Source organism: Cricetulus griseus, chromosome 6 (assembly GCF_003668045.3).
Source record: "Cricetulus griseus strain 17A/GY chromosome 6, alternate assembly CriGri-PICRH-1.0, whole genome shotgun sequence".
NCBI classification, from domain to species: domain Eukaryota; kingdom Metazoa; phylum Chordata; class Mammalia; order Rodentia; family Cricetidae; genus Cricetulus; species Cricetulus griseus.
This window is the reverse complement of record NC_048599.1, coordinates 5359797-5385563: the sequence shown is the minus strand read 5'-3', so window position 1 is coordinate 5385563 and position 25767 is coordinate 5359797. Positions and strand designations below refer to the sequence as shown.

General features: G+C 46.4%; 2 protein-coding genes across 9 annotated transcripts in view; one reads left to right on the top strand and one right to left on the bottom strand.

Annotated features, from left to right (window-relative positions):
• Positions 1 to 11844, bottom strand: part of LOC100773668 (serine/threonine-protein phosphatase 4 regulatory subunit 1) — an 85154-nt gene extending 73310 nt beyond the window's left edge. For 3 of the 5 annotated variants that reach the window (XM_027419826.2, XM_027419827.2, XM_027419828.2), the window contains exons 1-2: positions 11758 to 11832; positions 11569 to 11613 (exon numbers count right to left, since the gene is read on the bottom strand). In XM_027419826.2, coding sequence (XP_027275627.1) covers positions 11569 to 11613; positions 11758 to 11764 — 52 coding nt within the window. In that variant the 5' untranslated portion in view covers positions 11765 to 11832. Of the gene's footprint in view, positions 1 to 11568; positions 11614 to 11757 lie in introns of those variants that run through there. The other 2 variants (XM_027419829.2, XM_027419830.2) reach the window with 2 other exon arrangements.
• A 133-nt stretch (positions 11845 to 11977) lies between these two features.
• The window catches only part of Rab22a (RAB22A, member RAS oncogene family), a 55851-nt gene continuing 42061 nt past the window's right edge, over positions 11978 to 25767 (top strand). For 2 of the 4 annotated variants that reach the window (XM_027419834.2, XM_035446014.1), the window contains exons 1-2: positions 12176 to 12282; positions 13611 to 13691. In XM_027419834.2, the coding sequence (XP_027275635.1) occupies positions 12248 to 12282; positions 13611 to 13691 (116 nt within the window). In that variant the 5' untranslated portion in view covers positions 12176 to 12247. Of the gene's footprint in view, positions 12067 to 12175; positions 12283 to 13610; positions 13692 to 14369; positions 14537 to 25767 lie in introns of those variants that run through there. The other 2 variants (XM_035446015.1, XM_035446016.1) reach the window with 2 other exon arrangements.

Below are 25767 nucleotides of genomic sequence, written 5' to 3'. Positions count from 1 at the left end.
GCATGAAATATGAAGTAGTATATGAATAATTCCTTGTTCAATTGTTTTCACTGTATGTTTTGCATTTAGGGAATAAAAGTTACCAGCTCCATTCATGAAAGCTTAATATAATGTAGAAAAGTAAGGTTTCCTGGAGAAAATAATCTCTACTAGTAACTTCACATCAACTGGTCCAATTAAGATAGCAAATAAACCAATACTGATCATGTTTTAGTTCATTTGCCATCAAAGTTATGATGAACTGTCAATGCCAGGTTCACACAGGATGCTGCTAACACTGCAACAAAGGATAAATAATTAGAACCATCAAAGAGCAGTTGGGGAAGGGCTTAGAAGTACTAGTGTGGCCTACAAGTATGTTTTTCTTCCCAGAATCCCACATGCTCAGCATCCAGTCTCTGTCCACTGCCTGGTGTTAGGTGCATGTGTGCACACGCGCACACACATGCCTGTTTCTCCTGAAATGTGCCCGAGGTCCCCGCTGTCAGCAGCTGTGGCTGTTACTTGCCTTACAGGGAGGAATTCCAAGTTCAGACCTCCAGTTCAGTAGCTCAGACAGATAGCTCATTTCTACCATCCAGCCAAGCCAACATGGTTCTGAGCTCATACTGAAAACCAAGATGTTTTCAGTGAGGCTGTACATATTTTGCAAGAAACAACAAGATTTTTTCCCCCTTGATCCTAAATCCAAACAATTACAAACCAAAACAAAGCAAAAATGATGATTAAAAAGTTTTAAAAATCAAGAACCTACAACTCAGAAAAGGGGAATTATCCTTCACGATGCTAAACTAGTTAGTTACTCAACAGTCGTCTAAAAAAACCCAAATGACTACTGTCTTCACCATCTTTACTACCCAACAGGGTAATGAAGGACAAATGGGACCAGAGGCTTCAGTGACCCCACATGTCCCTGAGTGCCTGTGTGAAAGTCTCTCACAAGACATCAACTTCTTAGAGCAGGCTGTATAGGAGCAAATATTTCAGCTTGTTGTTAGACAAATGTGTTTCACGGGGCCAAAGAACAGTAGATGTAATCTAACAGGGAGAAAAGAAACCCATCCGATTATTTTACAGCAAGAATCAAAAGATCAGTATGAAAGCAGGATTATAAACAGCAAACCCATTGTGAAAATACCCTCTCCCTCCAGTCACTCAGAACTAGCAATCCCAGATTGCTAGATTCAGAACCCGGAATCCCCAGATGCACAGGCTCCTGGGGACCAAGACCATCATCTAGGAGCCAGCATTCAGTCCAGGAGGGGAAGGACCATGGGAAATGGCACACAAACAAGAGATAAGCAAGACTATTAGGAGAGGAGAAGCTGAGATGGCTTTCCTGAAACAAAATGATCCATGAGCTGGACCCCGGAGAACAAGTGAGAATTTGTCATTGAGAAGAGAGTAAGTCAGAGGCAGAGAAAGGAACCCTCCAAATACAGCAAGAGCACGGCAGAGACAGGACAGTCTGTCATCTTCTCTGGACCAGGGACTCAGGAGATCTCACAGGAAGCCACAGGGCCCTGACTAAGTAGCCACAGTATAATTGGTTTTAAGTGGAAAGGTGAGAAAAGATAAACACAGTAAAACACAGCCAATGAGATACCTTTATTGGTTCAGACATGGGCAGAGCTGAAGCTGCAGGCAGAATGTTCCAGCACGTCCATCCCAGCAAGCATTTTCATTAAGAAACCGTTCTCCGGGCAGTCCCGATATTTACGACTCTCCATTCAACATGTCATCCTGTCACTATAACTCTGTGTGAGATATGACACCCAGGGCCAGACCAATTATCCACACGATCCAATATTCTGTCTCTGACATAGCACTAGGGGACACTGGATGGAGAACATGATGGACATGGTCCACTATGTCTAGGTCTGGCTCAAAATATTAGAAGATTAGTTGACTGAGGCCAAGGTGGTTAACCTTAGTCACAAAACTTGTACTTAAAAAAGAGAAAAGAAGGGTCCCATTTAGAACTCAGGGAAACAATCATTACATTCAAGAAGGTTTCATGAGTCTCTCTCTGAACAATAACTAAGTCTCTAAGAGTACTTCCTGTGTGGTTTCGGCAGACTTGAGTAGCCATTCCCCATCCTGCTATTCAGAGGGTCTCTTTCTCCCTAACAGGTTCCAAGGATGAAGACAAGACCTTAACTTAAGTGGTGACTACTTCTACTAGCTAGAGTAGACCCACTAAATCTCAAAGAACATTTCTGATTGGACACTTGTTTGGGGAACTAACCCTCCCTAGCAGGTCCCTGTTGACTTAACTGAATTTCAAAGGCAAGTTGTGTGGGGAGGGGAGGCATGTGCCTGAATCAAGGTCATCCTCTAACAAGACCCCACGGATTGATGAGCTCTCAGAGGGCAGATCCGTAGACACAGTGCTTCTTCATATGGCAAATCTCTGAGGGCCACTGATGGTTATATTGAGCACCGTGCCCTGAGCTGGCCAGAAAGCTCAGCTTAATCCACGAGCACCATCCTTCCTACACCATGCATACATGGAGATTCTTCTTTGATTTGTGGCTTTAATCACATCTTCCAAAACCTGCCATGATTTATGGCTGTGACTTTTACACTGACGGTCAATGGGAAACATTTACTCAGGTTACCTGATTGGCGGGACTGCTACATCTAAGCAATTCCTAAGTCTCCCCTTGGTGCGACACATTTAAATTTGTCTGCAGACCTATTCCATTGGCTGGGGGCAGAATCTGGTGGCGATTCCTCATTGGCATAGCACTGATAAAATTGACCACAGTTATTTAAAGAGGCAATGACTTTACTAGTCAGCCTTCAGACACATTCAAAAGATGGAAAGGACCAAAAAGGAAGCTACCTGCCTCTGTGGTGGTGGTGGTGGTGGTGGTGGGTTTCCTATCTTCCTCCTATTAAAACTATTTCAAAGCACCAAGCAACTTTGACTCAACAGAATTGCTTCTCTTTGGCCAATCTGCTAGTGGGTCATACTTCTTCCAGACAGTAACAAACTCTTCCATAGACAGACTGGAGCCTTCATGGCTCATGAAGCCTGTATGGGTTTGAATAAGTATGACCCTGTAGGCTCATATATTTGAATGCTTAGTCCACAGCTGGTGGAACTGTTTGGGAAGGATTGGGAGATGTAGCCTTGTTGGAGAAGGTGTGTCATTGGGGGTGGGCTTGGAGATTTCAACAGCCAAAGCCACTCCCAGTTCGCTCTGTTTTGAGCTTATGGACAATGATGTGAACTGTCAGCTAACGCTCGAGTGCCATGCCTGCCTGCAGTCATGCTCCCCTCTGTGGTGGTCATGGATCCTACATCTTGGAAACTGTAAGCCTTTGAAAAACTCTTCAGTCTGCAAGTTGCCTTGATCATGACATTCTGTCACAGCAGTAGAGAAGTAATAGAGGCAAAGCCCAATCCTAGCCCAGCTCCTCTGCCTCCTGTGTGCTAGGTTTAAAGGTATGTGTCACCATGCCCAGCTGCACTGATTTTTAAATAATTCCTTTCTAAAAAACTTAAAGTAACATACAGACAGAAGAGTACTCAAATACAGGTATACCCAAAGGGCTTCCCACAGAGAGCATACCTATCCATTGAGCACTCCAGGAAGAAAGAGACCTCCAGGAGCTCAAATCTTACCTGCCTCCCTCCCAACCCCTGGACAGCTGTGCCAGCTAGGTGCTATGCAAGCAGAATCCCACTCTATGAGCCCTCACAGCCTGGCTTCTTTTACATTCCAGACACTCATCCATATTGGAGGGGAGGGCTCCCTAGACTGCTTGTAAAGCCCAAGTTTCCCACTGTGACTATACCCCAGTCTGTAGCTCTTGGTGGAATATTTGTGTAGGCTCAAGTCTAATTCTGCCAAGGAGCTGCTATGAAGAGACACCCGCCCCCCAACAATGATAAGCGCTCTCCACCTGGCATACAAGCAAAAGTGGGACTGCATGTCCTTCAAATCTTTGGGGGAGAGAGTTGTTTATGGTTTTGTCTTTTCATGAAATTTTTAGAGTAAATACAGAGAGTACCAACATGTTCCATTCACAAAGTAAAACCCTCCCACCCAGCTCCTCCTGCTAAGCTATGACTCCTGAGAGCAGTAACCAGTCTCAACAAGCCCAACACCCAGTCACACTGCCTGGTAGGTAAGTGCTTGATGGGTGCCACTGAGCAACTGGCCATGGCTGCCCTGTTTAACTTCTCATACTTTCCCAACTCACTCCCATTTCCTTCTGAGCTGTGTTGACCACTCACTCACTGGGATCACTGAGTCTCTCCACTGCCAAATACCCCAAAGTGCTTCCAGTTCTCATCTTAGCTAACCCCCCAGAAGCAAGAGGAGTCCCCTCATTTTACTCCAGTGCCCAAAGCATTCTCCAAGCTGCCTGGTGCCATCTGCTGCACTACACCATGGCAACCCAAGATCCACACAACTCATTCTGATGAGCAAGGGGGCCACCTGGCTACACCCATGTCTCAGAACAAGGAGAACGGGTATCTAGCCCTATCTGTGTAGAGTAAACAAGCATCCTGCAAGATCTGTCTCTGAGGTCACTCTTCCCTGACCACTGGAATCACTATAATCTCACCCCCTGTGTCACACCCAAGTCCTCTCCTGGGAGCCTGGGAGCACAAGGTACCTACCCTTCTCCAGTCTGCAGCTCTACTCCTGAATCTTCCTTTCCTGGCTTAGCTCCATCAGGCCCTGGCTCAAGCTCCCCAGTGGCTCCCCAGGACTTCCCGAATAAAAAGCAAACACTTGACCTTGCAGAGGGGCTGAAAGGGCCATAAGGGGTGTGGTTGTACCCTTTTTTCTGTACCCTCTTCTCTAACCAGTCACTGTGTGCCAGACGCACAGACACTTTGCTGCTCCTTGCCTTTGAGGAGCCATTTGAGAACTACTTCTTGGGCTCCTCACATGAAAATCCCCACCTTCACTCCAATCTAAACTCAAGAGCCCCTCACATAGCCGCAGAGGATTCTCTGGCCACTTGGTGCAATCAGGCCCTGCAGCCCTCCAGCCACTGTGCTGACATGCTCTTTCTGGCTGCACCACCCCTAAAAGTCTGGCTCTGAAGTCCCAGCTGGACTGGAACGTGGGATTTGCATGATTCAGCCTCTTATGTGCTGGGACTACATACACAAAGCACCCCACCTGGCCTGGCTGCGCTGGCACTTGGGACAACATTCATGACTGTCTGTCCTCAAGGCATCCACAACGTGAACCTATGGCACTGGTTTATATTCACCTTCTGAACACTGGGCTCTGTCAGCAGACCCACTCACTTTTGGGTCTACAGTACCTACATTAGTACCTGAGACTTAATGGGCCTTTAGTAAAGGTCTGACAAATGGTGAATGGACAACATCTCCAAAGTGTAGTGGCTGGAACAAATTCTGCAGCCAGCTTCCTGATATCACTCACTAGACTGTGCCCATTATTTTGGACAACTTATTTAACCTTTCCTCACCTCTTGTCAGCCTTGCTCAGCAATTAAAAATGCTTACTTCTTACAGCGCTGGTACGTGGTTTCATATAATAAAATTTCTGCCAGCCCTGGAGGAGTTATATCTTAATTAATTTTATTTATTGTGAGTTTATGAGGGCATGCATATGTACCATGGTATGCATGTGGAGGTCAGAGGATGACTTGCAGGAGATGTTCTCTCCTCCCACTATGTGGAAGTCCTGGGAACCAAACTGAGGTCAGCAGCCTTGGCAGCAAGCACCTTTTATCCAAGCCATCGTACCAGCCCTGTAATTAATTAAAATGCTAGACATACTAGAACAGAGCTTCAGATCATTAGTCCTAAAGAAATGGTAGCTTGGGGCTAGAGAGAAGACTCAGCAGTAAAAGCTCATACTGCTCCTGCGGAGGAACAGAGTTCACTCCCAGCACTTACTCTGGGCAGCTCCCAGCTGTTTGTAAGTCCAGCTTGAGGGAAGCTGATAGCTCTGGTCTCTATGGACACTGTACTCACACACACACACACACACACACACACACACACACACACACACACACACACACACATATGCCAATATACAAATGCAGATATGTATTTAAAAATAAATAAATAAAAAATAAATGGTGGTTTTCTACCACTGCCTGGGTAAGTGATTCTCCTATCTCAGCCTCTCATAAAAGAAGCCGAGGCAAAGCATTCAGAGCCTTCTACTGCCTTCTCCTTGGACCTAAATGCAACTGGTTGGGAGGTAGACTGTTCCCTGGCGGCCTCCAGCCCTGTTTCCTTGAGTCACTCCACGCTTCCCTCCACACACTTCCCAAGTAACACATGACCATCCCATCCAAGACAAAGCAGGCCATCTGGAAACTCAACCTTTAGACACACTTTCCAGAATGCCTACTGCCTCCCTCAGCCTTAGCAACTCCACTGCCATCTCCCCTTTCTCCGTGGCAGACTGAATCACTCAGTCTTCACTGCCTGCTACCCACTAGGCTGCGAGCATCTTGGAAGTGGAAGTCTCTTGGGCTTCCCTCCCCAGTACCTCCAGAGGCCCAGACTGGGCATGCTGGAAGAGCTAGTGAGACAACCATGACACGGAAGAATGACCATCCAGATGAGGAAGTCAACTGTATACTGCTGCCTTTTATGTCTTCTCCATCAGGGATGGGACCAACCGGAATTTTGAAGGGCAAAACCACTTACTTTTGTAAGCCAAGCCTTGTGGTACAGGACTGTAACCACAGTATTCCAAAGCCTGAGGCAGGGAGACCACAAGTTCAAGGCTCATCTATGCTACAGAGCACATCTGAGACTTTCTTGGGTAGCTCAGGGAGACCCCGTTGAGAAACTTCAAAGGAAAGAAGATAGCAAGTGGGGTGTGGCTCGGGCAGAGCACCAGCCTGGCGTGCAGAGGCCCCAGGCTCCACTCTCAGCATCACAAGGGAAGAAACCGGCTTTGTTATGAGCAGTAACGCTTTTTTGGATTGGTCTTACTATTTTATGTGCATGTGAGCGCACTGCCTCCGTGGACACTCATGCATCATGCCCATGCCTGCTGCCTCTCGAGTTCCAAAGAGGGTCAGGTCTCCAGGAGCTGCAATTAGACTGCGGTGGGACACTGTGCGGGTGCTGAGAATTGAACCTGGGTCCTCTGCAAGAACAAGTACTCTTAACTGATGAACCAACCCTCCAGCCACTAAAGGCTTTCTTTTTAATTAGATTTTGTTGCAAGATTCTACTTAAAAACTTTATTCAAGTTTCTCCGTGACGTGACTTAACTTCTATTTTCTGCTGAAAGGTGTCACAGACCCAAACCCAGACACTCTCCAGGACATGTTGGCATCCACCTGTTTGCCTCATAGGAGCCTGGGTGGAAAGACAATGTACCAGGCTGTGAGGGGAGCCGCTCTGAACTCCCTAACCTGCTCATCTACCTAGAGGAAAGAGTGGATGTCTTCATCCCCAGCAACCACAGGAATCCAGACATAAAGCGTAAGTAACCTGTCTCAGGTTATTCAACCAAGCAGTGGTCCTCAAACAATACTCTGCTCACTAAACCCAGCAGGAAAGACACCCCAACAGGTGGGCCCAGCTCATCCACAGACCACAGAATTCACTGCTCCAATGTGACAGTTTCATTTCATGGGGGTGATCAGCAAACCACTTGCCCTGAGCCAATTCAGCCCCCTCTTGTATCAATAAAACTTCAATAGCACACATCCAGGTCCACGTACATGCACATATACACATTTGGGGCTTATGCTTTGTGTGTGGTTGGTCGTCTGTGTGGTTTTCGGGTATGTTTATATGATTTATGATGTACATGTATGGATGTGTATATATATGGCTATGTGAAGGTTATGGGTATGTTTTGTATGATTGGTGATTGTGCAGTTTATGGTATGTATGTATGTATGTATGTATGTATGTATGTATGTACCTATGTGAGGTTTATGGATATGTTTGTGTGGTTTATTCGTATATGTGTATGTTCACGTGGTTTACAGTATATGGTTTGGAGTGTATGTGTGTTGTGTGTTTTTGTGGCTTACAGTTCCCTTCTTGGATGCATGTTGGAAAGGAAGTATGATTGCTTTCAGGATGTATATATGTTTGTTTGTATCTGTGTAATTAATAAAGTATGGGGATATATATGGGTGGTGTGTCTGTGTGATTTATGGTTGCTTCCAAGGTATGTGTGTGTCCGTGTGTCTGTGTATGTGTTTGTGTGGTTTATGGTTGCTTTCAAGGTGTGTGTGTGTGTGGGGGGGGTATTTTGTAGTTCCTGGTTGGTCTAGTGTGCCACTGCAGAGCTTACAGGTATGTTACACACATACCTTCTGGCCTGAAAAGCCCCAAATTATTACTATTTGATCCTTCTCGGAAATTAATATACATTGGTCAACCTCTAATTTAAAGAGTCATCTATGGCCTGAGTTTTGATCTATTCTTCAGGTATTTGAATCTTCAACTAGCTCCTGATTCTTTTTGAATTAGTTTACTTGACAGGGGGATTTTGGTAAAAATGGTTGCCAATGTTTGATTCATATTCACATTGCACAAAGAAAAGACTCACTGGCTGTATTTATGGTTCAAGTTAGCACACTGTCTGCAATGGGTGCAATGTGGGTATAGGGTAGCTTCAATCCTTGGAAAGAGCATTGTCACAAACACAGATCAAAGTGTGCAGGTGAAATGCAAAGTGCTTTGCTCTGGAAGAAGTCTTTCGTTCAAGGTTGGACAGGCACCACTCCCTCAAGCATTCGGATTTGAAGAGTCTATCTATATTCCACCAGCTGAGCTAATCCTATTTTCACCAAAGATCCAGACATCATTTATTGGCACCTTGCTTTTCTCATAAATAGAAGCATGCCCTCTCCCAAGTTCCTTCACTGATACCTCTTGAAAACGAAACATCTGAAAAGAAATGTGGTCCCTTGAACACTGATGTATTTTACACAAGGGTCTTTTGAAGCTAAATGCATCTTACAATAACTTACAGCACACTCAGAATTGAAATCCAGCCTTCCAACTCCTCCTGCAAATGTCTGATCCTATGTGACACTTTCATCTCATTTTTTAAAACCTTTTACTATGGAAATTTTCAAATATGTAAAAATGAAAGGATAGTCCCCAGCCACTAGCTTCTACAAGTATCAGCACTCTGCTGTTTTTCCAGTGGATCCCTCCTCCCAACATTTTTATTTGCTATTTGTTAGAGCGTTTGAAAGCTGATTTCACACACCAAGTCATTTCACTCATGAATGCTTATTTCTGTTAGGGCTCTTCCTTTGAAGAAAAAGACGATACCATTATCACCGCCAAAGTAATAAATAACAACTCTTAATGTTATCTAATACCCAATCTCACTTCAATGTCTTTTTTTTTAATAAAGGGTTCTGTTCAAGCAAGGATCCAAATGTGACCACATACTGTGTGTTCTTGATTAGTCTCTTAGGTCTCTTTATGTATGCCATAAAGTCCTTTCATTCCTCCTTCATCCATCCCGGTATATATTTAAATGCTAACTGCATGAACGGATCTTACCAACAGTGACCCCTCTTCAGCCTCTGCACACTGTAAGCAGACCCTGACATTCACAGGCCTTTGCGTCCCTTGGGCACACTCTTATGTGCCCTACCTGCCACCTGCAACCCCACCTGAAAACCAGAATGAAGACTGTCTCCCTTGCTCATGCTCTCAAGAGAATTCAGATTGCTTCAACAAGCCAATCCTAGAAAATCGAATCTTTCTGCACTGCTCTGGCCTGCAAACTCTGCATGGTTTAAAAGCAAGGCACCCATTCATCACACCTTCTTTTTGAGATTAGCCAGACTTAATCAAGGATCACAAAGTAAATCAGACATGCCTCTGAATCCATTACTGCTATCAGTGACAATATGAGTTTGCACCTAGACCATGCAAGGCATAAGGCTATAAAAAAGGATGACCAGAGTCCCTGCCCACTGGAACCTAACCTAAACCAAGACGCAGCAAATCCCTTCCAGTGGTTCTCAACCTCTGTGTTGATCTGAGGGGGCGGGGTGTCACCTATCAGAGGCCCTGCACGTCAGATATTTACATTCTGATTTGTAACAGTAGCAAAATTAGTTATCAAGTAGCAACCGAATTAATTTTATGGCTGGGGACTACCACAGCATGAGAAACTGTATTAAAGGGTTGTGTCATTAGGAAGGCTGAGAATCATTGGTTTAGATAAACTGCCCAAGGAGACAACAAACAAAGGCACACCCAAACTGACAGCCATGTCCCCACTCCTGGGTGAAGAGTGTGTGTGAGGTCAATCAGCACAGTGCAACAAAAAGAACAGGAGGCAGAAGGTACAAAACTTGTCTTCTTTACCAGGGATGCCACACTAGATATTTGAAAGCTCTGTTTCCCAGTCTTATTTGTAAGACAGGCTAATCCTACTTCCTTCCCAGAGTAGCAGCCAATATTTACTGAGTGTTTATTGTACACAGGGACTCATGTCACCTTCTTTGGTAGGTTAATCTTCACAAAATCCCTCATTATGCAGCCCTGACCAGCCTGCAACTCACTATGTAGAGCAGACTGGCCTGTAATCCATAAAAAGCTTTATGAGGTGGGCTGCTATTATTCTCATTTTGCAGATGAAATGACCAATGAGGCTCTAAGTGGCATGGTGACCTACCTCAGGTCACACAGCAACTAAAGTAACCCAGGACTTCACCTGAGGGCTATCTGCAGCAAGAGCTAGGCCTCCTCACCAAAGACTTTTATTTTCTCTTCAATTATCATGCTACATTAGCAAGGCTGACTCCTCCTTGAGGAAGAGAGAAAGTGTGCTCCACACTGAATGTTCTACCCCAAATTTTCATTCAAAATCAACTCTTACCACTAGGGACACAAAGGCAAGGCAGGGAAGGAAAAGAAGAGGGCTCTGTCACCAGGAAGCCCCAGTTGACTCTGGCTACTTTGGGGATTTGTGTTAACACCAGCAAGTCTCTCTGGGTTTGCTATTTTTCTGCTATATCCCTGCTTCCCTCTGCCCTGTGAGGGAGATCCGGTGACTAGTGGCTGTTTCTACACCATCTTTTTTAATTTTTAGAAACCCATCAAATGGTCTGGGCAGGAAGAGGTAGGGGCTGGGAAAAAAAAAAAAAAGTGTTGGCTAGAAAAGCCAGAGCTTCATTCATTCATTCATTCATTCATTCATTCACCACAAATTCGAACTTGGTGTCTCTCTCAGCTACTGTGCCTTGAAATAATTCCATATAAAAAGAGCAGTCTGGAAGGGTCAAGGGGAAGAGACCCACTCAAAACGAGGGAAGCAGTGGGCTCCCAAAGCAAATGGAGCCGGGCTCGCACTCCCTGACTACTCAAGTCCCGTCCCAGACTGGGACTTGCTCACTCCTCACAGCTCCCAGAGCAGCTCAGGGAGAAACTGACAGGAAGTCAAAGTTTCCAACGCACTCAGGTCCTGGCCTTCCCGGGAAGGAGGGCCACCTGAGGAAACGGGCTCCAGGTGGGAGGCTCGGCCTGAGCTCCCGCCCCGTCTAAGTGCACCGACAGTCCTCCGAGAGAGACCCCGGGAGGGGCGGGGCGCCCCAACTGTTACTTACAGTCGTCTAAGTCATCCTGCAAGTCCACAAAGTACAGGGGGATCTCTGAAAAAACCAAGAGACACACGAGGAGTTAACGCGGGGCTGCGCGGGCGGCGAGCGCCGGGCTCGCGGGGAGGGGTGGGGAGGCCCCGGAGGGGAGGGAGGGGAGGGAGCCGCTCCGAGACCCCGGAGCCTGGACCCACTCACCCGCCATCTTGGGATGGGCAGGGAGGGAGGCGGCGCGGGGGGCGTGGCGATGCCAAGATTACGCCCCACCCCGCTCCGCCCACTCCTCAGCGGAGACCCGGCTGAGCTGGAGGGTGGGGCGAGGCGGTGGCTCCGCCCCCTCCCGGCGCTCCGCCCACCCGCCTCCGAGCCGCGAGCCGGCCGCCCCGCCCTCGCGGAGAAGGTGGCTGCCGGAGTGGGCGGGGAGGTCAGGTGACCCTGCCGGCGGGCCCAAGATGGCGGCGGCGGCGGCGGCGCCCGGGAGGCCGAGGCACCGTCCGGGCTGGTGAGGTGACTCCGCGGGCAAGCGACCGGCCGGCCGGACCGAAGGGCGGCGGCGCGCGGCGCACGCACGGCCGCCTGGCGTGCGCGGCGGCTGGGCGCGCGGCGCGGCGCGGGGCATGCCGGGGCGGCCGGGCCTCTCCCTCCTCAACTTAGGGCGCGGCGGGCCCGCACCCCCGGGTCCCGGGCCATGGCGCTGAGGGAGCTCAAAGTGTGCCTGCTGGGGTGAGTGGCGGCGGGCGGGCCCCAGGGCGGGCGGCGGAGGCCGGGGTGGGCGGGTCCCGGCATCCCGGGGCCCGGGGCGCCCCTTCCCCCCGGGCGGGGCGCCGCCCCCCGCAGACCCTCGGGGCGTCCGGGCGTGCGGGCCGGGCCCCGCCCAAGGCCCCCGAGGGTCGGGGAGGCCCCGGCGCCCCCGAGAGCTGTGCTGGTTCCACCCCGCGGTGAAGCGGCCCGCGGGGAGTTGGCTGCCAACTTTGCGAGGGACGACTTTGAAGTTGTCCAGGTCCCTCAAAGTTAAACCCCGAGCCGGGGCTGAGGTTTCTGGGAGCGCCCTTGGCCTCCTTCCAGCGGGGTGGCACAGTTTTTGAACTTTTGGGGACGTCTCTGACACTTCTGCAAGAGTTACTTTTCCAAAGTTTACTCTTCTAGGGAAGAAGGGAGGAGCTCATACCAGGAAGCCGCAGGACTTGCCAGGCTTCGGCTTCCGGTCCCCTCTGGGTAGTTTGGCCCTTTCAGAGCCTTCTGATGGTCTCCTTCCTGAGTTTCTGTTTTAATGACTGAAAATCCCAATCACTAGACGTCCTGTGCCCCTCTACTAGGGTGGGGCTAGGTTCATCCAGGATTACTCAGGCCTAACTTGGAAGCGCATAGTTTTCTGGTGTGTGTTAAAAGGACAGTGAGTTTCCACACAAAGCAGAAACTTGGGGTCGTGCGTGTGTGTCTGTGTGTCTTGAAGGGAGGAGGGCCGTCCTAGAGATTGAACCTAAAACTTTGTACATGGTAGGTGAGCACTGTACCACTGAGCCCTGTGTGTCCCCAGCTTGCTTGCTTCTGTTTTATAGCAGGATCTCAAGTTGACGAGGCTAGCCTTGAAGTCTCTTCGTACCCTCAGCAGGCCTTGAACTGGGATAGCAAGCCAGCTTGGGTCTTTCAAGAGGTTCTAATGTCTCTTAGTCTTAGAAACTGCAGAATCCTTCCCCAGTGCTTTTTAAATAGTTTTAAGACAGTTTCTGACTGTGTGGCCATGACTGCCATGGAATTGGCTCTGTAGACTAAGAGATCAGCCTTCTTCTCACAAAGATCCACCTGCCTCTGCCCCCCCCCCCAGTGCTGGAATTAGAAGCATGCATTAAGAGGCCTACTCCCAATTAATACATTTTGAAATAAAATTTCTTTACTGACTTATTCCAAAAGCCTGCCGTGTGTCCCTCAATTTATAAAATCTACAGATGGGGGTGCTTTTTCTAAAATTACCCACTTTATGCCACAAAGTGGTTTTGAGTGTCTGCAGATAGCTTTTTTTTTTCCTCAGTCGCCCGTCTTACTCTCTTTCAGGATACGGGTGTGGGCAAATCAAGCATCGTATGGCGGTTTGTGGAAGACAGTTTTGATCCGAATATCAATCCAACCATAGGGTAAGAGAACAAGTTTATTTAGTATATATTTCTGAGTGCGTGCAAAATCATTTCAAGCAAAACAAGGTGTTACTGGTGTAACTTCTCTCGTCCCGAGCTTAGTGAGATTTTGAGTTGCTGGTGCTCTACTTGTCCATAATGACTTGAGAGAAGTCATTGAGGGGTTTGCTGTCTCCCAAGAGAATTATCTTCAGACTTTGGGGATAAGAACTTCAAAATAGAAAAAGGAATCGTAGTGTACACAGGTGTTCACAGACCCAGTTACACCTGAAAGAGTTTTTTGGAGTGTCTCAATTAAAACCTAGATAGTGCCAGTCATTGAAAAGAAATAGAGTGGGTCCAAACCTTCTCGAACATTGTTTGGTTTTTCAGAGACAGGGTTTCTCTGTGTAGCCCTGGCTGTCCCGGAACTAGCTCTTGTAGACCAGGCTGGCCTCCAACTCACAGAGATCCCCCTGCCTCTGCCTCCCTAGTCCTGAGATTAAAGGCGTAAGCTACCACCACCCGACCCTCTTCAACATTGTAACAGTGGTGACAGTAATGTAATAATTATGTTAACTTTGAAATGTTAGGGTTTTTGTTTGTTCGGTTGGTTGGTTGTTTTCAGGTCTCTGGTATTTTTTGATCATTGAAATGGATTGTCTAAAGAGATTTTGAAGGTTTCGTTTTTTTCGTTAGGTATGTGTGTGAACGTGAATGCAGTACCCACCTTGAAGGCCAGAGGCATCTGATCCCCCTGGAGGCGGTGGTGAACTGCCTGCTATGGGTACTGGGAACCAAACTCAGGCCCTCTGAGAGGGAGAGCACTGCTTTTTACTGATGAGCCATCTCCTGATTTAACACAGGTCTTTTCTGACTATTAAATGCCGTGGGGCGATCTGTGGGATTAACACTGATTTTTCCATGTGAGAACTTGAACTGGGTAGACTCTACTACTACAATAAGCTTGTACAACTAAATGATGATTATACACTGCTTATTCTGAAACTCCTGCCAGTCAACTGGCTTCTTGTCCTTAAAGTTGCGTGTGGTCTATCATCGGGATATGATAGGGCTTTGTGCTCCCATAAAGACCATTCTCTCCCTCATGGGGAAATACTTTACTGCTGTGAGGGAGGGAACTGGCCATGAGATTGATTGCCCCTTGAGAATTTGTTAAATCTCTGGGTTTCTTACACTTTTGAGGGCATGCAGATGAGACTGTAACCTTCCAGAAGAATTGGGTGTGTCCACAGGTGTGAGGTATACCCCCTTCCCGCTCCTCGGGGCCTGTTGGTACCCGTGTTGCAAAGTGACAAGAAGTGCTGATGAGTCAGTGAGTGACATACTTCATTCACACTGAGTCACAGCTGAAAACCCAAAACCCACAAACACTAGACACCACCTCAAATACTCTCAGATGAGTAGAGAGAGGTAAATGCATTCCCTGCCTTGGCTCAGTCAGGCCCCCACTGTGTCACAGTCTATGGCCTTGGCTCCTATTTTACAGGAAAGACTGCAAAGCCCTCTCCTCCTTTATCCTTGCTCCCTTGTGTCTGCCTCTGACTTCCTCTTCCTCATGGCTGACACCCCAGGGGTTCATGTCCCTCTCTGAAGTTCTGGAGGGGCCCCAGCTTTTCATCACTTTCTTCCCTGTCCTGCAGCTCTGCCTCCCATCTATTCTGCTGTCTTCCGGCAGCATCACCCCCACCCCCACTCCCAGTCTCGCTGCTTTAAGCTAGAAGAGAACCGACCACTTTGTTAGCTGTTACTCTGTGTAGTCCACTGTCAACACAGTTCCACCCCACCCTGTGTCACTAAATCCACCTCTGGCTATTAGTCACAGTGGGAGCCACTGCAAACCCAGTGGGTATTTTCCACAAAGTCTTATTCATTTATTGGGTACTCACCACGTGTCAGGTGTTCTGGGTGCTTGTAATTTCAATCTGGCATCAGCAAACTGTGGCCTTGTGGTCTGCCTTCTTTGTTTGTAAATGAAGCATAGCTGAAGCAGCCATCCTATCTTTGCTCTGTCCAGGCTGTCCTGCCCAAAGGCGGGACTCCTGTGGCTTGCAAAGCCAGGATTTGCTACCTGGCACTCTTGGTACTTTTATTTATTTATTTTTTGCGGCAGGCAAAAATATTTACTCTCAGACAGGACTAACTAACTGTGCATCCTAGGCTAACTCGGTCCCCCGAGCACTGGGATGAGCCATCATATGTCTACCTGGCACTTTCCAGAATACATTTACTGAACCCTGGTTTGGACACACACTGTTCATATCATTATGTAGCTTCCCTGTGGGTTAAGAGAGAGGCATGTTCTATATTGTGCAGAAAATGACTCTTCAGCCTGTCTCTGTGATGTCAGAGCACAGCAGGCACTGACCTCCTGGGAGTGCCTGATTCCTACAGGTCCCATGGAAAATGGGAAGCACTTAGAAACACTGACATTCAAACACTGAAAGATGAGTGCATTATGCTTCGTAGGAAGTTAGGAAAGTATGTATTTGAAGAGTGTGTCAGCTGGTGGTAGTGAGAGATGGTAAGAAGTAATCTGAACATCCCTGGGAGACTGAAGGACCAGCCAAGTAGAGGAGGGATCTGAATGGAGCAAGGACAGAGAGGAAGACAGGGAAGAGTGGCCAGGGAGGCTGTTGAAACAACAAGGGTCAGGCAGGGAGCCTTAAAGATGGGGAGGGAGCTACCCTGGCAGGTGTGACCCAAATATGGTGGAGTGAGGCACTGTTGTCTTCTCTGGTTCCTTTCCTCCACCCGTGACTGTTTCTGTTACTGGTACTGTGTGTCCTCTCCTACTACTGAAGTAGGTGGTGGGCTTCTTCAAATTTTTGTTTGTTCCCAAAATACCCTTTCACCTGGGTCACCCAGAGTCAGCTTCTCCAACCTTTTCCTTGGCCACTGGCCAACATCTATGGTTTAGACTTGGCTCCCTAAACAAGTAGGTGTTTGTCCCTTCTCTGTTCCCCAGTGTCCTCCTCCTTGATGGCCCAGGTGGCTCATGGAGTAGAGAGGAGCCTTCTTGTTTGTGGACCTGACTTGGGACCTCAGTGAGGGGCCTCATTGAGCACTGGCTGGGAGAATTTCCATTGTCACTGGCCAGGCTTCTGTTGGATTTGTCTAGTTTATAGCTACTGTGGGGAGGGTGGGGGGTTGATGAGAATCCATTGAAGATTCTTGGGTTTAGCATAGAAATATTGGGTAAATGTTGGCGTGGCTGGTGAGTCATGAACCTCATGCTGGGATCCCATCCTCAGGGAGCACATGTGGAGGAGGAAAGGCCCTGTTAGGATCCCCACTGTGATGCATGCTAGTGATCCTTGGGGGCTCATTGTGTCCCTTGGGTGCACCAGAATAAAGAGATTGCAGTCACTGTGGGCATGTGGGCGGGTCCCACACCATTAACACCAAATTCTCTCCTAAGAGCCAACCTGGACTATTCTACTCACCAGGTAGCCTGTGCCCATAGGTGACCCACAGACACCTGGAAGCTATACATGTTTGTGACTATACTTATAAACAACCTTGAGAGGCTTGGGCCTCTGTTCTTCTCTCCCTGGGAGGGAGCAGGACTAGCATGTCCTCAGATACCAAAGTCAAGCCCCCTCCTCCCTGCCAGTTAGCCCATGGCAGTTAAATTCATAATCTTTTTCATCAACAAAGTAAGGGCTGATGGGACCGCCTCCTCATTTGGAGGATTCAAGGTGACGCGGGTGAAAGTGTTGAGCGAAGGGCTGAAGGTGCTGGGGTTTAGTAAATGATAGCTACTATTATTATAGCTTGGAATTTTAATTCACCATGTTGGTCTGTGTGGGACTGAGGGTTGAACTGAGGGATCACTGTTAGGCGGGAATTCTGTGAGTTGTGTCCTTCCTCAGTATGCTTGGTCTCTAGGAAAGTAAGGGCAGGGGGACAGCCTGGACTACAGAACAAGATCTTCTTGGATGGGGGTTTGTGGAGAAGAACAGTAGCTTTACAGAAAAGAATGGTGTCATGGGGCTTTTAAGTTAATCTAATAGCCCTGTCTACTCTGACCCATTTCTTAGAGACAACCACTGTTGCCATGGCGTGTAGCTATTTTCTGATTTTTTTCTTCCAATTCTCCTCACAGGCTCACACACTGTGCCCCCTCCTCCCACTGCCACCACCAGTTTGAGGCATTATCTGCTGATTTCTCTTTAGAATGGGGACCTAGCTGCCCTCCCACCTCCTGTACATTCGTCTTCCCTCCATTTTGCTATTACAGTTCTGCCATTGAGTCACAGCATGGCGAATGTTTAAATAGACACCCTCACACTAGGATGGCTGTGTGTTTCCCAGCTCTCATCGTACTTAGTTGTTGTGGGCTTGGTTAAATTATTTAAGCGCTTTGTGTCTGTATTTGCATTTGGGGAGTACTCTGTGATGTTTTATGGAAGTGGTTGTGAAAATTGGGCCAAAGCACATAGCCATGGTATAGAATGGCACGTGGTGAGCAGTAAACATCTTAGTAGTGATTTCACAGTAACCGTATAAGGCTCAGTCAGACTCAGGTGAGGGGGAGCAGGCTAGAACCCCTCTGCCCACTGCTTTTGAGTGTTGTGAGAATAGTGTAACAGTACGTGCACTGGAGTTCCTGTGTCTGTGCCAGATGCTGAGTTCTCACTGAGGGCTCTCACTTAGAACTCTGCTGTGAACATCCTTTAATGTACCTTGTGTGTCCTTGTGAATTTCCAGGGGCACATGCTCAAGCATGTATAGCCCTTGCCATGACATCACTGTCACAGGGCTGGGATAGCAGTCTGTATCCTCGTCCATAGCAGCTCTTGGGGGTTTGGATGCCCTGACCCTCCACGTCAGGTGTGATGCCATTCTTACTAGTCGCCTTGTTGCTCTTCTCAGGCCCAAGGGATGTCTTGTTCTAGTTTGTTTCCGATGACTGAAGAGACTAGACCTGCTCCAGTTTCTCTGCATTGAAAGTGTTGTGTTCAAACCATGGGCTGTGTGCTGGTTGTTTTCACTGCCTTGTGCGTGTCACCTTGTCGTCCGTGTACTAGACACTCTTTGGACCTGTGTCTTGTAGTTATGTGTCCCATTGTGTGACAAGCCTTTGCTGTCTCTCAACAGTCTTCTAGTGAACAGAGTTCTTTTTCACTTTGATTCACGTTGATCCTGCCTACCCCCCATTGCTTGACCTCATGAGTTCCACCCTTGCCACTACCTGAGGCTGCTACTAAGAAGCTTCTACCAGCCTTTTTAATAGATTTTCAGACAAAGTCAACTCCTGGTTATATACTTCTGATAATGTTTTATCTTGAAGGTTTTTTGTGGGTTTTGTTGTTGTTGTTGTTGTTGTTTGAGATGTACTACTGGTATGTACCTTTATATTACTAAGTAGTTTTCCATTGCATGGGATATACCAAGATGTATTCATTGGCAGATTGGTAAAAACATTATGAGTTTACAGTTTTTTGCTATTATTAATAAAACATATCTATGTGAACATAAATTTTCTTTCAGATAAATCTGGAATTATATTATCTAGAAGTACCATTTCTGGGTCATGTACTAAATATTTATTTAATTTTCATTAAGAAACTTTCAGATTTTTCCAAAATATTCATATCAGCTAAACATGAATACACCTTTAATCCTAGTACTCGGGGCGAGGCAGGAGGAGCAGGGTGAATTGGAGGCCAGCCTGTTCTATATAGCAAGTTCAAGGCCAGCCAGGGCTACATAGTGAGACCCTGTCTGAAAACAAACAAAACTATTCATTTTATGTCCCATCCAGGACAGTGTGTAAGTTAGGGTAATTCTACATCTTTCTAAATCTGTGAGTCCTCTTCGAAATGCCAGCCACCCTATTGGGTGTGTGATGTGCCACACTGGTTCTGACTTGCATCTCCCCACTGCTCAAAGGTGTGCTCATCTTTTCCTGCATTTACATTTGTCTAGTTCCGAGTGTGTTGTTTCATTTCTACCAGTCAGTAGCTTTTTATGTTTTTACCAGTGTCTTTTAAGGGACAATTTGTATTCTATTCATGGCATTGGCTTGTTGTGTTCCATATGTCCATGAAGGGTTTTCTTCTATGCTCTACATTTTGTTTTTTTGTTTTACTTCTGTGTTTTAAGACTGTCTCACTGGGTATCCCTGGCTGGTCTAGAACTTACAGAGATCCCCTGCCTCCGCCACCCAAGTACTAGGATTAAAATATGTGCCACCAGGCCCAGCCCTTGATTTAGAATTTCAGTAACTTTGTCCTAAGATTGGCTTGTGGTCTATTTATCCTAGTGTGCTAGCTGTGTGAGGTGACACTTTTCCGGTGGTCACTCTGGGCATTGGCTAGTATGGAGGAGCTCAGCACCTGTTCTTGCCTTTGCACCTTTGTCAGGAATGGGCTGCTGAGTGGGAGACGTTTGGTTCTGACCTTGGAAATCTGGCAGCCACCGAATTGTAGTACTTTTGAAATTTGTTTTGTTCTTGTAGGCTCTTTGGATCTGTGTAGATTTTTAGGGACGCAATACCTAGTTCTTTGAGCATCACCTGAAAAATCTTAACTGGGAACCCTCAGGTTAGTTTGGGGGAAACTGATAACCTAATGGTGTTTGCCTGGCTCTGAGCATGAACGGGATGGACTCCTCTGTTCTTTAGGCATACAGGCACACAGGCGCGCGCGCACACACACACACACACACACACACACACACACACACACACACTCTCTCTCTCTCTCACACACACACACACACTCTCACACACCTTGTCTCTGTCTCACTAGATTCTTTTCTTCCTACCAGCATCTTTGTTACTGTACATGCCTTGTATATGTTTTATTAAGTTTGTCTCAAAATACTTCATGGTTTTGGTTTGGTTTGGGGCTTTCCTTTTGGAGAAGGCTGTTTGGGAATAGGTTCTTGATGTGTAGCCTAAGCTATCTTAAAAGTCATAATCCTCCAGCCTCAGTCTGGTGCTGTAGATAGTCTTTCTTCATTTTAATTGCATGCTAATAATGTATAGACCCAAATTGCTATGGCTTCACTACATTGAGTTAGCTAAGGCCATTTTTCTGAGAATTCCTTGGGCTTCTCTTGGCTGCACAGTCACTGTGGTCAGGCACTTCTGCCTTTCTGGTTTACACACATTTGATGTCTTCTGCTTCCTTATTAGACCCAGGAGATAGGTGTAATAAGGTTAGGGCCCACTGTGGAAGTGTAGACAGCCAGCACCTTTGTCATCCTGACCTTGTGGCAAAAGGGACCTATCTGGCCTTTTTATAGGTAAACGCAATGGCTGCTCCTGCTGCAGGCTAAGGATGCCCTCTCTGCCCAGAATTAATAAGAAATTGGTTTTGATTTTATTAGGCTATACATATGTATATCCTCTCCTTGGTCTAGAACATGCTCCGTCCTTGAGAAGGTTGTGTGTTTACTACTGTTCGAGGTGTTGGATGGGTGAATGGTAGCCAAGACGTGCTTATTAATAGGGTGTTTGTGTGGCCCTTTCTTCTGTTGCTGCACTAAAAGGCGTATTTGAACTCTGAATGATGTTAATCTTTATTTTTGCTTAGAATGCTGTGAAGTCTTTGTTCTTGAGTATATGTGCCGTGTTTTCTTGATGTCCCCTCCCAGCCTCACCCCCACCCCCAGTAAGAGTGCTAGTTCTGGGTGTGCTTTGGTATAATTTAGGCTTCCTGCATTCTGTTTGCGTATCTTAAAATTAACTTGTTGATAGGTATGTATTTCAAGCGAGCTTCTTACAAATTTCATTCAAGTAGTTTTGCTTTTATATACACTCTGCCAACTTGAACTTTGCCTTTATGGCTTCATAGAGTGCCCCCTTTTCCTTGGAGTGTGTAGACCTATGCTACCTAATGGAGTTGCTATTAGCCATATGTAAAATTAGGGCCTTTAGTCATACTGCCTGCGTTTCCGTCCTGTCAGGAACGAACGCTGTGGCACTGTAATAGCTGTCAGTGTGGTTTGGTTTCAATCTGCCATCTTGCTGCCTTTTCCTATGTCTACGGTTCCATTTTATTTCCACTGCCATCTTGTCTGACTACCTCCTTTATGATGATGAAGATAAAAATGGTTGTTGCCTAGGGTTACGGTCTCTGCAGTTTGTGTTCAGACAATAGCGTGGCTTCGTGTGCTTTGTAGACGCCTATAAGCCCCTTCTGTAGCTTTTGTGATTGTTTTCAAGGGAGCTGCGGTGAGCTTGATGTGCGGCAGTGGTCTTTTATAGATGGATGCCATTAGTCTTTTCTAGTCTCCATTCTTGTGCCAATAGTACAATCTCTCATTTTTTCTTTAATCTTTGAAATAAGTTGCAATGTCCAGTGCTGGTTGAATATTCTGTTATTCAGGAATGTCTTGGCTGCTTTAGGTCTGTTACATTTCCATATAAATGTTAGCAATCATATTGTCTGTTTTTGCACACACCAACATGCTGACCCTTAACTGTGGTTTTGACTGGCCTTCCATTGAATTTACAGATCCATTTAGAGAGAAATGACAGGGTAATACTAAATGCTCTGGTTTATGAATATGGATTGTTCTTTCCATTTCCTAGGCTTCTGTGTTCTCTGTAGTGGATTTGCACATCTGTCATTAGAGTTATTCCAATGGGGTTGATGTTTTTAATGCACTATTTTGCTGTGAAAATGGTAACTGACTCAAAGTTTATGGGGTTTTGTTGTTGTTGTCCTGTTTGGTGTGGTGTGTGACCTTGAACTTGGGAACATCTTACCTTAGCCTTCAAAGTGCTGTGAGAAAAACATGTGCCACCACACATAGCTGCATCTTGGGTTTGAAGCTTAGTTCCAATGACCTTCCTGAATTCGCTTACAAACTCTTCCCAGGTGGGCAACTTTTTGTCTTTTTCTAGACACACTTTTTTGTCATCTGGGAATGGGGCTTTGTTATAGTCACTCCTAAGCTTTTGGCTTTTTATTTCTATTTTTGTGGTTCCAGAGGATTTCCTAACAATGATGATGAGAATGGGTGGTAAGTGCTGTGATCACTGCAGTGCCACGAAACACCTTCACTACAGAATTTTTCTGTGCACATACCTTGCCATATTGTTCAAAGATGATGTTCTTTTGTTTACTAAAAATGTGAACATTTTTTTTTGTCTGTACTAGGCTGACCACATGCTATGTTGATGTCTTTGTTGGATTTTGGGGGTGTTTATTTGTTTTTTGAGACAGGGTTTCTCTGTGTAACAGGCTGTCTTTGAATTCGTTTTGTAGACCAGGCTGGCCTCGAACTCACAAAGATCCTCCCACTTCTACCTCCAGAATGCCAGGATTAAAGGCATGTGCCATTACTGCCTGGCTCTTTGTTGGATTTTTATGGGATCCGTCCACACAATTTTTATATGTCACTGAGGTCCTTGCTCTAGCACAGTGGTTGTCAACCTGTGGGTCACGGCCCCTTTGACAAACATCTGTCTCAAAAAATACTTATATTAGGATTCATAACAGTATTAGCAACAAAATTAATTTCATGGTTGAGTTCCCCACAGCATGAGGAACTGTGTGAGAGAGATCCTCTGTTAGGAGGCTAAGAACCACCACTCTAACTGAATACCTGGCAAGAAACATCTTAAAGGAGGGAGAGTTCATTTCAGCCAGCAGTTTAAGGCATGTGTAGTCCATGATGATGGAGAAGTCATGGCAGCAGTGGAGAGAATAGGTGGCCGGGCACATGTCATCAGGAAGGAGAGAGCTGATGACCTCACTTTGTCTTTTTCCCCTTTTCTTGAGTCTGGGATCCCTTGATGGTCTGCCATCCTCAGTTAATCCAATATAGACTCTCCTCATAGCCACGCCTATCATAGGCTTGTTTCCTGGGTGATTCTAGACCCTGTCAAATTGACACTACTAACCATCACAAGCCCACCCTTGACAACTTGATACTCAAGTTGTCTTATTACTTTACTTTTTTGGCACCTTGATACGGGACTCAATGATCCCACTATAAAGCATGGACACCAAATAATATTCTTGCTTCTTTGAGCTACAGTTGCTTCCATCTCTTGTGTACTGACCCTGAGGGATGCAGTCTTGTTTTCTAGCAGGAAGGCCCTTCAGACATCCTTACTTTGGGCTTGTCTCTCTCTCTCTCTCTCTCTCTCTCTCTCTCTCTCTGTGTGTGTGTGTGTGTGTGTGTGTGTGTCTGTCTGTCTGTCTGTCTGTCTGTCTGTCTGTGGCCAAAGCTAGTCTCATCCTTAGCTGGCTCAGTACCTCCTTGTCAGCAACTTTAAAGTTACCCACAAGCTTGCCCTTGCTGAACTTTGCATTTTCCATGTCTTTGTTCGAAATCTCCACCCCTCCCCCACCTCCCCACCCCCTCACCCTACCCTGGGTGTCTGAACAAGAGCACCAAAAAGTAGTCATGACACATCCTGAATGTTCTCATGTCTTGAAATTAGTCCATTATTTTCAAATTCAGTCTCAGTCAGGTTCTCAGGACCTAAGCAGAATTTAATTTCAGTGGCCTCTAGCCCTCTGAAACTTGTGAGTTTGCAGGTCTCCCAGTACCCTGGTGTTCTAGACACCCAGGGGGCTCTGTTTGTAGCTTTGGTATCATACAGCTGCAGACCCCTCCATAGCCTACAGATCACATGGTCAAATTTGTCACAACACACCCATTTCTCAGAAACACTGTTTTTATTACTCTCTTTGTTCATGTTACACCATTCCTGACAAGAAACCAGGTAAGTGAGAAAGAGTTTACCTCAGCTGTAATTTGAGTTGTAGTCCACGGTGGGGAAGTGCTGCTGCTGGGGCACTTCTCCTTTGTGTTTGTCCCATAGGTGGGGCCACCTACTTCAGTCAGCCCTGTCTGGAAACTCTTCCCAGACTTGCCCAGAGGTTCCAGATCCCATCAAGCTGATGCTATTAAGCATCACAGTTGGGTTTAGTTGCCTTTCACTTGCTAGCATTTGTGTGTATACAAGTGAGACTATAATGTCATCTTTTTGAACACATGTCAGATTTGTATCAAAATTGTGATTATTCAGTAACCCTGCTTGTATGAAACACTCCTTTTTATTCCTTAATTTATTAGTAAAATTTGTCAGTGTTTCCATCTGGTCTTCAAGCACTCCTTGTGAAGTAGAGTTAATTAAGGAGTGAATTCCATTCATAGTTGTAAGATTGTTCATATGCAAATTATCTGTTACTTCTGGCTTTGATTTTGATACATTGCGTTCTTTAATGGCTTTAACTCTTTCATGGACCTTTTCCACCTTGTTAGTTTATCAGCCCAAGTTTGCCAGGCTTCCTACTGACTCCTGCTTTACTTTGGACAGGTCTTGCCTTTGGTCTACTGTAGTGTTATCTGTTATCTTTGTCTGTTTTGATCAATATGTAGAAGCTCCTACTGTTGAGACCAGTGTTTTTGTCCCTGACATTCAACCTTTTGTTGCACACTATGCTGCCTAATTTTATGTCGACTTGACACAGGCTAGAGTCATCTGAGAGAGAACCCCAGTTGAGAAAATGTTTCCATGAGGCTGGGCTGTAGGCAAGTCTGTGGGGGCACTTTCTTAATTAGTGATTGATGGGGAAGAGCCCAGCCCATTGTGGGTGGGGTCATCCCTGGGCTGGTGGTCCTGGGTTCTGTAGGTTGAGCATGCCACTCTTCCGTGGGCTCTGCATCAGTTCCTGCCTTCCAGTTCCTGCTCTGTTTAAGATTTCTGTCTTGTCTGTCTTTTGTGATGAACTAAGATGTGGAAGTATAAGCCAAATAAACCCTTTCCTCCAATTTGTTTTTGGTCAGGTGTTTCCTCACAATGGCAACCCTAAGACACACACATTATAAGTTAAACCTTAACTAGTGAGGGTTTTTTTTTAATTGCTTTTTATTACTATGTCTGTGCGGGTATGTACATATGATTGCAGGTTCTGCAGAGGCCAGAGTTGTCCGATCCCTGGAGCTGCCTGATGTGGGTACTGAGAATTGAACTCTGGTCTTTTTCAAGAGCACACCATCTCTCCAGCTCAGCAAAGTTTTGTGTTTTGTTATCTTATTATCATTCAGTTCTAAGTATTTTCTGGTTTATCATTGGCTTTGTTTTTGATCAAGTGTCATT